This window comes from Opisthocomus hoazin, chromosome 18 (genome assembly GCF_030867145.1).
Source record: "Opisthocomus hoazin isolate bOpiHoa1 chromosome 18, bOpiHoa1.hap1, whole genome shotgun sequence".
Classification (NCBI taxonomy): Eukaryota; Metazoa; Chordata; class Aves; order Opisthocomiformes; family Opisthocomidae; genus Opisthocomus; species Opisthocomus hoazin.
This window is the reverse complement of record NC_134431.1, coordinates 332,984-346,527: the sequence shown is the minus strand read 5'-3', so window position 1 is coordinate 346,527 and position 13,544 is coordinate 332,984. Positions and strand designations below refer to the sequence as shown.

Here is a 13,544-nt window from a genome sequence, read left to right as displayed (position 1 = left end):
GTGACAGCGGCCGCGCAGGGCGGCTGGGGACCCTCCTTCCCTGGAGGACGCGCTGCCGGCTGACCCTGCTGCGGCAGGCGCTCCCCCCGGAGGGCCCCTACCCCCGCCATGCTGCGGCTCGGGGACCAGGCCGCGGCGGGGCTCCCCTGCCCGGCAGGCCCCGAGACGGGACGGAGCCCCGACCCCGGCTACGCGGCGGGGCGGGGGGGAAGGGGGGGCGGCCCGGGGGAGGCCGCAGCGGAGCCACCCGGCCCAGCAGGGGGCGCGCGGGCGAGGCCGGCTCCCCTTTGACCTTCCCGCCGCGGCCCCGCGCGAGCTCTCGCGAGAGGCGGGTGGCGGCCCCGCCCGTCCGCCCCACTGTCTCGCGAGCGCTTGAGCCGCCGCTTCCGGGCGCACAAATCTCGCGAGAGGCGGCGGGCGCGGGGCCTCGCCCGGCCCTGCGTCTCGCGAGAGCCCCTGCGCCGGGCGCTGGGCGCCCCCGTGCCGTGCGCGGAGCCTGCGAGCAGCCGGACGCGGCGGGCGCCATTTCGGGGAGCAGCCGCCGGGGCCAGCGCCGGGGCTCAGCCCAGGTCCGGGGACCGCCCGCCACGGTCGCGCCGCCCCTCGCCGCCTACCGCGCCGGGGCCGGCTGAGCGGCACCGCCCATCTGCGCTTCGGACGGCCGGAAAGGGCTCCGGAGCCCTCGGGCCCATCCCCCGCCGTCGGCGCAGCCAGCGCAGGAGTCGAGAGCCGCCGCCGCCGGACCTCGGGCGCCCGAGCGACGACAGCACCCGCCCGCGGCGCAGGTAACTGCCGGGCGGGGGGCCCAGGGGCAGCTGCCGGCCCAGCCCTGGCCCGCGGGGCCGTCTCCCCTCGCGCCGCCACCTCTCCTGCGGCCGGGCGGCCCCGTCCTTCGTCCTCTGGGGCCGCCCCCGCGCTCCCCGCCGCGCCTGTCCTGCGCCGTGCCGGGGCCGGAGCGCCCGGCGGGCTGCCCCGGCGCCGAGGCCCGGGCCTGTGGGCTCCGCTCGTTCCCGCGGCCACGTAGCGGGCGGGCCCGGCGATCCCCGGCGCGCCGCTGCCCCTCCCCGGCTCCCCCCACGATGGCGCTGTGCGCAGCCGCCGCCGGGGCTGGCGGGGCCCGGCCGAGCGGCCCCGGGGCGGGGGCTGCGGGGGGCTGCGGGCGGGACCCCGCCGGGCAGAGGCTGCGTCTGCCCCCCGCCGCCCCTCCCGGCGGCTCCTCGCAAAGCGAGGGGAGCTGTCAGCGCCTGGGGGTCGCAGAGCGGGTGATTTGGAGGAGAGGGCCTCTCTGAACTCCTTTTCGCGTGATGTAACACAGCGAAGAGAGAGCGAATCTGCCTGCGGAATGCTGCCTGGGTCAGTAGCAGGAAATTTCATGTGCCTGGAGGTTTTCTGTAGACCCACGGAGTTTCAAGCGTCGTTGGTTCCGGGTTTGTTTTGATGTTTTGGGGTGGTGGTGTTGCTGTTAGTAGCTTTTCTTATTAGTTTTGGGTTTGGTGGTTTATTTTTCTGTCGAGATGTCAGGCATATGCAGCTTATTTTGAGCCTGCTGGAAGGCTTTTATGATAATTACTTTGAGCTTCTTCAATGTTTAATGAAAGGTGATTGAAAATCTGTCATGGTTTTCTGCCAATTTGAAATTAATAACGAGTCTCGTGATTTTTTTTTTGTGAAGAATAGCTTTGTATGTAGCGTCATTGTATGCGTTACATGAATTACAAAGTTGATAGTAGGTCGAAGGTATGTGGACAGAGGGTATTCTGATAAAAAACATGTTTTTATCCCAATGAAAGTATTTTGTAGAGAGTACAAAGGGCACAATTTGCACAGGGTGAGACCAAAGGTCCTTGTATCTCAGGAGCTTGTCTGTGATGGGGGACAGCAGTAGATGCCTAAGAAAGAGTGGAAACACAGGGAAATAGTACAGTGATACTTCTCTCTGCACGCCCTTAGTCATCGGCGAGTTGTGGTTCAGGGTCACAAGGCATGTCTTTGTTTAATGAAAAGCTTTTTCTGTAAACTTTGGTGCTTTTTTGTTTCAGGTTTTTTTGAACGCTGCATGTGTTTTTCTTTCTTTGTTAGCATCCACAGTGCTCTGTAACAGTGAATTGCATGGCTTAATGCCGTGTGAATAAGGACCTTTGTGTTGAACCCACCGGATGATGGTTCATTCACTCTTCTTATTGGAGTGAATGCACGAACAGTCATTCCCTGTTTGCTTTGCCATGCCTCGCACGATTCGGCAGCCCCTGTTGTGGCCCTGTCCCCACCTTCAGGGTGAAGAATCCAGCTCCAGGTGTAGCTGGATGTGTTAGCTAAATTACACGTATGAGAATGTAATTGTGGGTGGGAGTTGTCACCGGTAGGAATTCTCTTGCAGAATCCTGGGTTTCGTCATGGTCCTTAATCATACTGATGTCCTTGTTTGTACCAAATGCTGATAGAGAGGCAATGAACTAAATCATAGGCGTGTATGTAGATGGCTTGAAAAGCTGAATGTAGATAGTAAAAAGTAAAATTCAGCCGTTCCACGTAAACTAAGGATGATCATATTTGTAAGTAATAGCACTGTAGCCCGAAGGGTAAGAACTTGAAAATGAGGGTAGTGTGCCTAGGTGAAGTGATTAAGCATGACCTTCCAGTGCTCTGATACTGCTGAAGGATTATGGTTTATTCTTGATTGTGTTAATGGGCCATGGTCAGATGTGGGTGGGAGAGTGACTTGATTCTTACCTGTGGTGTGGCTCAGGTATAATGGTCTCAGTTATCAGGTGGTGAGTGAACAGCGTAAAGGATTTTGAAACGTTAAAGCCATTTCATTATGCTGGAGAAGTCTCTGGACAGCAAAGTTCCTGCAGCAATGCCTGTAACCAAGGTACAAGAATTCACCCGTATGATGTAAAATCAATTTGATGGTACACAGGCAGGAAAATCTTCACTTGTGGGCTGTCTGACTTGGATCTAGAGGTCTGGCCGTTTTTGAGCCTAAGAAAGGAAAAGGCAAGGAAGTGTTTTATGAAGAGATTTGAGGAAGTTGAGTCTACCCTTTAATGCAGAGAGTCTTGACAGGTTCTTAATAGCATGCCTGCATAGGGAAAGGAAATCAAATGTCAAGGGGATTCAGAGTATAATAAACACAAAATTACATTAGGGGGTTGAAGTTAAACCATGTCCTTCAGTGGACATTTTTCAGCATGCTTGATGGTTTTGGGTTGGCGATTGGACTTGATGATCTTAGAGGTGTTTTCCAACCTTAATGATTCTATGATTCTAAATAAGAGCAACAATTGAAATAAGAAGTTTGTGGTAACTAGCGTTACATGGCATGGTGGATCTTTTTTGTCTGAAACTTGAAGTTCCAGACTGGATGGATCTTGTTTATGCTTTCGTAGCTCTTGATGTATGAGCCATAACTTTCTTCTGTGGCCTCCGTTATGCAGGAGACCATAATTCTTAAAGTACCATAGTTTTCACTTTAAGTCTTCAGATTAGTAAACGGGACGGTAGCAAACGCTAGGAAGCTGTGAACAGGTTTGCCTGAGTGTTCGGTGTTCTGTATGTGCCTCTCTTGGGTCTTTGTTGAGTGCTGGGCCCTCTCAAGGTGGACGCAGACCTGCGCTTCTGCTCTGTGCTCTTTGTTTTGAAAGCAGTGGGTGGAATACCTCTGGGGTTTCCGCTGGCTAATTGTGTTCAGTAGCATTTGGTTGTTGGCAGCTGTAATTGCTTTGTGTCACGTTCTTTAGCATCTCGCTGGGCGTAGCTTCATTCCAGTTCTTGTTGGAGATGCCTGCTGAGATACTGCTCCGTGAATTTGAGTCAATGCAGTTACGGCCTCTGAAGCAAAAGCCTTTGGAATATAAAGCACAAGGGTGTTTTCCGTCTCAGGTGGATTTTGCTTCTTCTTTCAGGTGTCCTGAAAAATGGCTGATGATATTGATATTGAAGCAATGCTTGAAGCTCCTTACAAGAAGGTGAGAAAAATGTGCCAGTGAGGTCCTGTTTACCTTAATGTAGCATTATTCATGAAACTACTGCTGAACTGTAAACTAACATCCCTGGAGCCCTCATGATTTGTCTTATTGGAGATGCATTACATGTAACTTACAAGTAAATATATACTGTTAATGTAATTATATTGTGCAGTAGTTTCACTTCAGCGTGATGAATAAATGCCCATCTATCTCTCTTTGTAGACTTGCCTAACGATATCTCACCTCTACTCCCATGAATTCACCTTTGATTCCAGTGTGAACTGTCAATCATAAGGTAGTAATTGAGTGACGTATCGCTGTACCGTGGTCCCCTAGGTTTAAAAACAAAACAAAACACCCAAAACAAAACAAAAAAACCCCAAACAAAACCAAAACAAACCAACAAAAACCCCCTAAAAACCCAAGAAACGAACAACTTCTGAAATGGCCAGGTTCAGTTTGGTATAGCAACAAGGTGAATGCAGTGGTTTGGGAAAACAGCAGGGTTCCAAGAATAACCTTTTCACCAGTCCCATGGCGAGTAAATATTTGAACAGTCTGCTCGGTGCAGGAAGAGTGAGACTTGCTTCTAATGCAGAAGACTGGTGGCGGTTAATCTTTTAACAGGGCAGATGGAAATCAATTGCTGAGTGAACGAATTTACAGAAATTCTTGGATCCCTGAATAGAATGTTCTTAGCAAGTAAAAGACAGTATCACAGTCTGCCGTGTCATTCTAAAATAAGCTCTTGTATTGTTCTGTCCTAGTTGTTTAATTAGGAAATGTCAATTTTCATGCAAAACTTTTATCAATTAGAGTAGTGATGTCTTTTACCTAAACCAGCAGCAAATGAATACTGTCTTTTTTTGTTTTTTTCACCAAATGGTGGTGTAGTATTAACATTATGCATGCTTTAGCACTGGTTTTGCAAGAAATGTATATGAAGTTGCTTAGGAATTGTACTTTTGATGTAACTGATGTGATTAAAGTGTAAATGAAGTATATAAATTATATAGCAGCTATTGTTAGTCTATTTGCAGTGTTTATTACAACTATGTAATGAATTTTGGATGAGCATTTGTAAGTTTTAAGTGGTACTTATAGTTTATGTAATATTTAGCAGTTACTTTAAAATCTTGAAGAAAAATTTGTTAAATTGTTATGTTGAAATTCTTGTGTCCTGGTTTAACATGGATATTTTCCATGTAAACAGGTATGGAAAATAGGGAATGTTTAGGCTGGACTGGTGGATTATTGATGACTTTCTTGGGAGTCGACGTTACTAAAGCAGTGTGAATCCCTGTTTGCTTCAGGGCGAGATGTGTGACAGAGGTGACATCAAGCTCTTACAACCCTTCAACGAAAATGAGCGAAGATCTCGGGAATGGCATCGGTCACAGGAAATCCGTAGTGGCTGGCTGCTAGCGTAGCCACTGGGGCTTAGGCAGAGATATAGCCTTGGTACTGGTCAGAGGGGCACACAAACAGAAACCTGAAACTTCCTCTTACATTTTATTGAAATAACATTTAACCACTTGAGTGCTGAATTCTGCAGGATAACTTGCTCTCTAAACCATGTAAGGAAGTATCTACAATTTAATATACACTTTTAAATGATGTAAGTCTTGTGTTTTGTAATTGTCTGACTTAAACTTAAGCAGCAAAGTGGTTAAACATGCCTGCCTAAATTTTCTAAAGCTTTCCACATTAAACTGTAAACAACTAATTTAGTATTAAAATTTTTGTTTTGTATTTTCTTATTCCTATTCCCATTACCCTTTGACCACTTGAAATGTTTCCGCTTCGTCCTCACGATGTTCTTCTATCAACCCTGCTTAGGATGAGAACAAATTGAGCAGTGCCAATGGCCACGAAGAACGCAGCAAGAAGTAAGTATTTTCTCAGTTCTCTGTGTCTGAGGGGAGCCTGCAGATTTGTGTAAACTTGTGAATGCGTATGGGTAGTGTTTAGGGAAGTAAAATGGAAAAGCTTGGTATTTGCAATTGCTGCAACTGCAGCAGTTAGGAAATTTTCTTTTGTTTACAAGTGTAGTTACACCTTTGTCACTGATGTCGTCAGAGTTGTGGAAACATGTACTGTTAGCATCAGGTAAAAGTACAGACTTGGTAGGTTCAGCATATTTATGTTTTGTTGCTTTGGCAATGAGATGGATTTTGCATTTTGAAAATGTAGTTGGTGTAGATTTTTGTGATTTGGAACAGTTCAAAGGATACCAGTGCTAATCTAAACTTTATAAACTTATACTATAACCTTTTTAAAGAGCCAGAGTACAAGCCCGCCTTCTTCAGAAGCTTAATTCCCGGGACTGAACACCTGCTGATGAGCCAAACAGTCTGGAATCAGACTGGAAATTTGAAGCACAAATGCCTTGCATAAAAGAGCCTCTTAAACACACTAAATGAATGGAAGGTTTTTAAGTCTGTAAAATAAATTCCTTACCTAGCAAGCATCATTTGGTGATCAGATAGTTGATGTAGGAAGAATAATTATGAATTTGATAGTTGACTAAACAGTAACCAGTACGTTTTTGTAACACACAGCTGACTTCAGCAGCCAGCATAAATGCTGTTGTCATCTTCTGAAATCATACGGAGGAAATGCTGAAGGGAGCCAAAGACTGTTTCTTCCCAGGTGTATAAATATTTGGGAAATGAGAGGTCTGGTTCCAGTGTCAGACTTCTGTTGGAATCTGATAAATTGAAATTGGTTATACCTTGTGTCTGCACTCTAAACAATATTGTAAACATCATTCTCATGCTAAATACTGAGACTCCCTAAAACGCCACCAAAGCAGCTGCTCCCAGTATTTGTCAGTTTGAATTTTTATTGCGTTAAAATACATACACCGATGACTAGTCTCAAAATACAAACTGGGATCTAGAAGAGAAGCAGTGGTTTTTAAATTTTAGAATTGGTCCTGACCTTGGTTTGTGGTAGAATGATGAGAATACTAGAACGTATTTCGGTTCGTTTCCTCAGTTGCTGTAAGCTCTCTAAGACTAAAACAGTGACATGTGTGATCTTTCTGCCCGTGGTCCCATTTCCAGGTTGGACCTGTATGTTCTGATTCAGAAAAACAGTTAATAAGTTTAGAAAAAAATCATAATACTGTAAACCAGAAGCAAGTCAAGGTGTTTTGCTACTGTTAGTCTTGCAGTGTTACTTGTTGTGTGGAGTTTCACCTTTTTCTGCTGTTCCTAATTGTACCCTTGTCTCTGTTCAGAAATGTTGCTCCTGCACTATCTCCCCATTTCAGTTTTCGAGCTAGCCGTTGCTAGAAGGTTAGTTATTCTTGTACTGCAGTTCTCTGATAGTATGAAGCTTTTTGTCCCACAATTCTGATTTGATACAGCTGCGGTTCCCCATAACCTTTAAAGAACAAACTGTACCATTTTCTATGTGACTGGTGACAGTGTACTCTGTTGCTGAAGACTGAGGTGTATATAGGCTTTACAAGACTTGTTGCGTTTCTTGTCAGTTAAATTGTGTGGAGCGTCATTTGGAGGAGATTCTTCATCGACTTGAGTTGGACAGTGCTGAGAGAAGATTCAAACTGTCAGGAAAACCATAATGCACAGCAAACGTGAACTGAAAAATAACATTGGATTTAGTCCGCAGCTTTCAGTAATTGTCAAATCATACTAAATTTCTGTTTTAGAAATAGGAACGATGATGTATCTGCGGTTTTACTAGATGTTTGTACTGTATGTCCACTGTAATGATGACTGGAAGGCAGAATGTGGATCTTGACTATTAGGAGTCTTTGCATGCGAAGAGGGTTCAGCTCGCAGTTGGACAGTGAGTAGTTCTCTTTACTGAAGACTGGCTGCAGTTAGTAGTTACTTGTACTGGCCAGTGTACCAAGCTCCCGGTAGTATTTTTCGGAGCTATTATGATAGTGTTTGGGGGTTTTGACTTAGGGAGATGTTGGTAAGTGATGGATCCTAGGAGAGAGAGACGATGTGTGCCCAACTGTCACAGGCTGCGTTACAGTAGGAAGCGTGGTTAAGCGATGTTGATACAAATCGTCCTGGATTTATAGATGGTGTCATCGGAGATTGTGAAGCCTCTGAATATCAGGTTTTGATGCAGCAGGTTCTCTGTACAAAAATATTAGAGAAACTGATGGGGTATTGTAGATAAATAACAGGTTAAAAATGAGATACTCCAATTTTTAAAACCGAATCACAAAATTTTTATCTCGAGATAAATACTGAGATAGTTTTAATGGGTCTTCCTAGGTGGAGATTGGAGAGCAAAATCTGCTAGTGATGATTAGGCAGTTAGATGTGGCACCCGAGACATTTTTACTTTAGTATTTGAAACTAACTAGAAGTCTTAGTTTATACATGGCCATAGAAAGCAAGAGATTAACTTTTTTTAAAAAGGGGTGGTGATGGTATACAAAGTCTTCAAATGTGTGACTACTGTGAAAAAAGATGGTGTATGTGATCAGAAGGCGTAAAAGGAGGAGAGGAAAAATTTAATAGCAAAGGATGTTTTGAATTTCAAAAGTTTAACAGCAGAGTTGGTGATTTCCAAAATTTAAAGTTAATTAGTGTGCTAAGTAATTGCTTAAGGATCTGTTTAACATGTGTTTTGTGTATACATACATATATTTTAAAAACTAGGAGACTAAGTTTTTATGGTCTGAGACAGAGGGGGAAAAACAAAGGCAAAGAACCCCAAAGTAGTCTGCTAAGAATGGAGCAGTGACTGGTTTTCAGCTGTGAGGTATAATGGACTTACAGATTTCAAAAGTTTAAATTTTTTAAGTAAATGGTTAAAATGGTGAAGATCTGCAGTTTGCCCCAAACCTGTAGGAACTGCAGACTTAGAAAATCAAGTGGCTTATGAGTGGGAGTAGCAGGTAGGAAGCAAAGCCCTTAGGCGGGGTATTAAGAATGATGACAGGGAGTATCAAGAGAAACCCACCTTCCTTTCCCTGAGACTTGCCTCTCCTTTCGATATTTGTTGTGTTTTGTTACACTTTGCTGTAAAAATATAATTTATTTTTGGTATCTCGGTGGTGTGTTTAAAGTGTGTTGGAAAGACACGTGAAGTACTGCATATGGTGTGTACTAGATCTAATGCAGGAAATGTTTTTCAGTCCTTTTACTCTTCCTGGAGGCATTCAGTAGTGATTTAAAAATCTAAAATAGTGCTTTGGAGCCCTTTGTGTTGCTCATGATATATTTTAAAAGATTGCCAACATGCTTAACAACCCATTTAACAAAAGAAACTTGTATGAATACCAACAGGTAGAAACTTTTTTCCTTATCACTGCCTGTGACCTCAGGTTAGAAGAATGGTGGCATGTGAGATAAATAACATTGACATCTGTAACCAAAGTTGTTGTGTTCTTTCTCAGGAGAAAAAAGAGCAAGAGCCGAAGTCGAAGCCATGACAGGAAGAGGAGCAGAAGTAAGGAACGCAAACGGAGCCGAGATCGGGAAAGGAAAAAGAGCAGAAGCCGGGAAAGGAAACGGAGCAGAAGCAAAGAACGCAGACGCAGCCGTTCTAGGAGTAGAGATCGCAGATTCAGAGGCCGCTATAGAAGTCCCTAGTAGGTTATTTATGTAGAGCTGCATGTGTGGTGTTTCAGTGTATGGTGTGGAAGCTTAAAGTTTCGCTCTGCTCTCTAAATTGGTCACTAATTATCTCAGAAAGGAAGCCGAGAGGTTAATGTTAAAGTGTCGATAAAAACAGAGTGGAAATAGAGGAGGACAGAAACACATCCAATGCCTTGTGCTCGTTTTCATTCTTACCCAAATGCAGAAAGGTGCAGAAGCAAGTGAAAGAATGTGTACAGCTGACTGGAAAACAAAGTTTATCACGAAATTAAAATAACGAGCAAGTTTTCTACATGTCCAAACTGTCTTCAGTACATGAACCTGACAGTTGAACTGTCAAAAAAAGAATAGTAGTCTATGACTGTTGGTACAGGCTCATAAACCCTTTTGCTTGTATTACTAAAGGTTTTTATTGGGTTACTGCTCTTAAACTCTTACACTAAAGTGTTTATGCATCCAAACTGGAAGCGTCTTGTCTTAATAATGCCCATGCGTTGTGTATTTGCCCTGCTTTTTTTCAAACTTGTTTATAAAGGCTGTGTGAAGAATTCTTCACTTCCTCTCAGATTTTTGGCTTGATAGAACTTCTGCTGTAGGTAGTTCCAGACAGTTCTAAGTGATTTCTCAAAAACCAGTTCTTCATCAGTATTTATTCTGTACTTCTGCTGTTTTGTATTCCTACCCTCCTGTTTCCTCCCCATCACCTCTTTTTGCCTTGCAAGAAGCAGAAAAAGAGTGAGAACTGGGTTGTACGCTTGGCTTTCACTGGTTACCTGAGGCTGCTGTTTGTGTCTGCTTTTGTCTGGGTCTCATCTCAACTGTTGTCAGATCTCAGAATGCAAGATCGTGTCAGAAGCAGGCATTTGGAAAAGATGTGGGTTTTTTCGTCATAGCATGTAATGTCATCCACACTGGAGAAATTGCTCTCGAGATGTTTGAGAAGACTGTTTACCTTCTGATAAATTGCAGGCTTGGACAGTTTTCTGCACACGAATGTTTTTCTAGGTGGCTAGGTCCCAATCCAGGGAACCCATTCCTTTTGGTGCTCTTGGAATGCAAACAGAAAATGCCCGAGATCTCAGGGGCTCATTTTGCATTAAGTTATGTGGGTGTTGGCATTTTCATAATGAAAACATACTGCAGCTCCTGGCTCCGCTGAGGTGCGGTGGCATCCTGTGCTTCCATCAGCCCTCTGTGCTTGGGGGTCATAGAGGATACCTGAGACAAAGCAAAGGCAGGGCTGATATCAGGCCTCTCTCAAGCTGCTCTGGGCTTCAGCTCTGAAGATTTCATGCACAGCTGGCATGCTTTCTGCAGCTCTTTGGCACCTGTAAGATTGCAGTAGCTGACTGGGTTGTGCCGGTGCCACCGTTGTGCCTCCCGACTGCCTCATAAGCAGAGGACGTTGATCGAGATCTTCAGCCTTTCATATGTGGAGCCTGCCAGTCTTCTCGCCTCCCGGGTGGTGTTGCGTGCAGAGGATGTCCTTCATCTCATCGCTTTGTTGGGAGTTGCTGCGTTCTTTCAGCTGCATTGGAGTGTTTTGGTCTTTGTTTTTCCTGTCGTTGCTGGGTGAGAAGGTTCTTCACCTGGAGAATTTGGGAGTTTGTGTTGCAGTCTTCCAAAATAATTTCGTCGAGCAGAGGGTGAGAGTTTGGACATGACTACAATAACCCATGCCTGTTTTAATGCATCAAGATAAATTGTGCCAGGAAGGTAAATAACTGTGAGGGGTATTTTTCATTGTTCTCATAGTCTTACATAGCTGTTCTGTGCAGTTTCTCTGGTACTGAGAGACAGTGAGCAAAAAGGCAAGATAATCTAGTATCCCCTGAGGATACGGCATTGTGCTTATTGGTTTGGCACTGTTGTATTCTCTGCTTCAGTTGCTGAATTGTTGCTTTTGTTTAACCAAGTAGAATTTTAGTGTTTAAAAGAGTTCAGTGGAAGATTGGCACAGGGCAAATATCTGCGCTCCAGAGGTGTGGGTACTGACTGTTGCATGGCCAGCGGTTGGCTGCCGTTCACTTGTAGGGTACAGATAATGAGATGGTGCTGCTGAAGTGATACTCGTTCTAACACAATTCCCAAATTGTAGTTTTGGCTCAGAAGATGTGAAGAAGGGCCTCAGAAGATTCAAGGGAGAACTCCTCTGATTTCCTGTTCAGGACTCTTCAGTGCAGAGACTCACCTTTAAAAGCCGTGTAACAGGCACTGACTTGCAGGGAGACACGAGTTCTGGAGATGAAGCCTGCTGCATTGCCAACCCGCTTTGGATCAGATACCTTTGGATCTACCAGAAATGGTGCTTCCATATGAAGAAACAGTCTCTGTAGGAGTGCCATCAGCTTGGCGTTTCAGAAGTAGCTATCAGAATGCTCTCGCTGGCCGGAGAATGTGAATCTGGAGTTCCACCTTGTGGGGCTGTTCGGAGAGTTCTGAGTTGGTGTTACTGCAGGGAGTGTTGTAGCTGACTGCAACATCTAGTTCAGAATGCTTAGTGGCTTTTGGGGGGGTTGTTTTTTTTATATTTTATTTTTCTCATTTGCTTTATAAAGGGCCCTTTTCAAGCTACTATCTGTAAACTGAGATGTGTTTGCTGCTGGGGGTGATGTGGAAGCGTCTGCAGTAGTGAGAAGAGAAAGTCTGGTATAGGTAATTCTGAAGGAAAAGGAGAAGAGCATACCGCAGAGAACCTGAGGACTTGGATTTTGTCACCTTGAAGCACGAGATAGTGATTAAATGTTTTAATTCTTTCAAGTTGGGTGACTGGCTTGCATTGCTTAGTGATCACAGGGCTTTTTAATATTGCTGTTCTGGCCTGTCTTGCCCCAGAAGTGTTTTACAGTTGTGTTATTAGGTCTCTTAGGAGAAAGAATTTAACCAAGTATTCCTGCTTAGACATCTGTCTAACAAATCCCAGCTGCTGCTAATGTACAGTAGAAGTCACTTAGACTGTTGCTATTCTGGAACTAAGAATTTGGGCAAAGCTGCTGGGAAAGCAGGGTTATTGCATCAAGACTGAAAGCTCATCGCAGTTCTACTGGACTCTGTTAGCCAAAGCTTGCCTTGTCTGAAACTCGTCTGTTGAACAAGTCTTGGGTGTGGCTGAGCAGGTGGACGCTGATACTTCACTGGCTGTGTTCTGGCCTGGCTCTTGTTGTTAGGCCACGTGGCATCACGTAGGTGGAGTTACCCCCAGCACGCGTCTCTGCACAGACATGAAATAAGGAAATACCTCGATGCTGTGTCTTTGGCTCTTTGCACACCGGGTGAAGAAGTCTGATGTGGGGACAGCAGGTTTAGGAAAACTTGTACCTAGCTGCGGTTTGACCGTACGCAGGATTTAATGCGTGGCACCTAGGCATAAAGATAAATTGCTCGTGACTCGGTGCTTCAGTACACGATAGCAGGAGCCAGGCAATAATTGCAAAGATTTCTTAGGCAGTAGGAGGAAAGAAGAAAATTCCCCTGAGATCTACAGCTTTACAGGCAAGTCTCCTTAGAAAAACCCAAAGAAATGCATCCTGCAGAATACTGTGCTGTTGAAAAAGGATCTTCAGGAGGGCCATCAGCTTGCCCCAGGCAGCTTTCTGCTCAGTCCGTTTCAGTGGTCTGTTACGGCTTTAGTTTGCTGGGTTTTTTACTGTTTCTCCCATGTAGTCATGTAAATAAGATACTACTTATTTGTCAAGAGTGAAAATGGAAAAGAGATTTTTGGAGATGTGGGGGTTTTATGTTTGTTTTTGTTTTTTCCTGCTCTCAGTAGTCGTGCATATATTTGAAAACTGTTACTGTGTATCTTAGGGATTTTTTTTCATTAGGTTTAGACAAACACTTTAAACATTTTTTTCACTGTTTCCTTAAAAATTTGTGGTTTTGATTATTGACTATCATTTAGTTGGTCTGCGTGTTAATACTCTGGAGTCCCTGTGATTGGTTTGTCGTGCTGCATTTGAATTGAAATGGAGAACACCACGTT

At 44.9% G+C, this 13,544-nt stretch overlaps 1 protein-coding gene across 4 annotated transcripts in view; it reads left to right on the top strand.

Moving 5' to 3' along the window:
• Positions 1 to 493: 493 nt before the first annotated feature.
• The window catches only part of RBM39 (RNA binding motif protein 39), a 31,885-nt gene continuing 18,834 nt past the window's right edge, over positions 494 to 13,544 (top strand). The window contains exons 1-4 of one of the 4 annotated variants that reach the window (XM_075438948.1): positions 494 to 785; positions 3,906 to 3,968; positions 5,808 to 5,857; positions 9,361 to 9,555. In XM_075438948.1, coding sequence (XP_075295063.1) covers positions 3,918 to 3,968; positions 5,808 to 5,857; positions 9,361 to 9,555 — 296 coding nt within the window. In that variant the 5' untranslated portion in view covers positions 494 to 785; positions 3,906 to 3,917. Of the gene's footprint in view, positions 786 to 1,238; positions 1,354 to 3,905; positions 3,969 to 5,807; positions 5,858 to 9,360; positions 9,556 to 13,544 lie in introns of those variants that run through there. The other 3 variants (XM_075438946.1, XM_075438944.1, XM_075438945.1) reach the window with 3 other exon arrangements.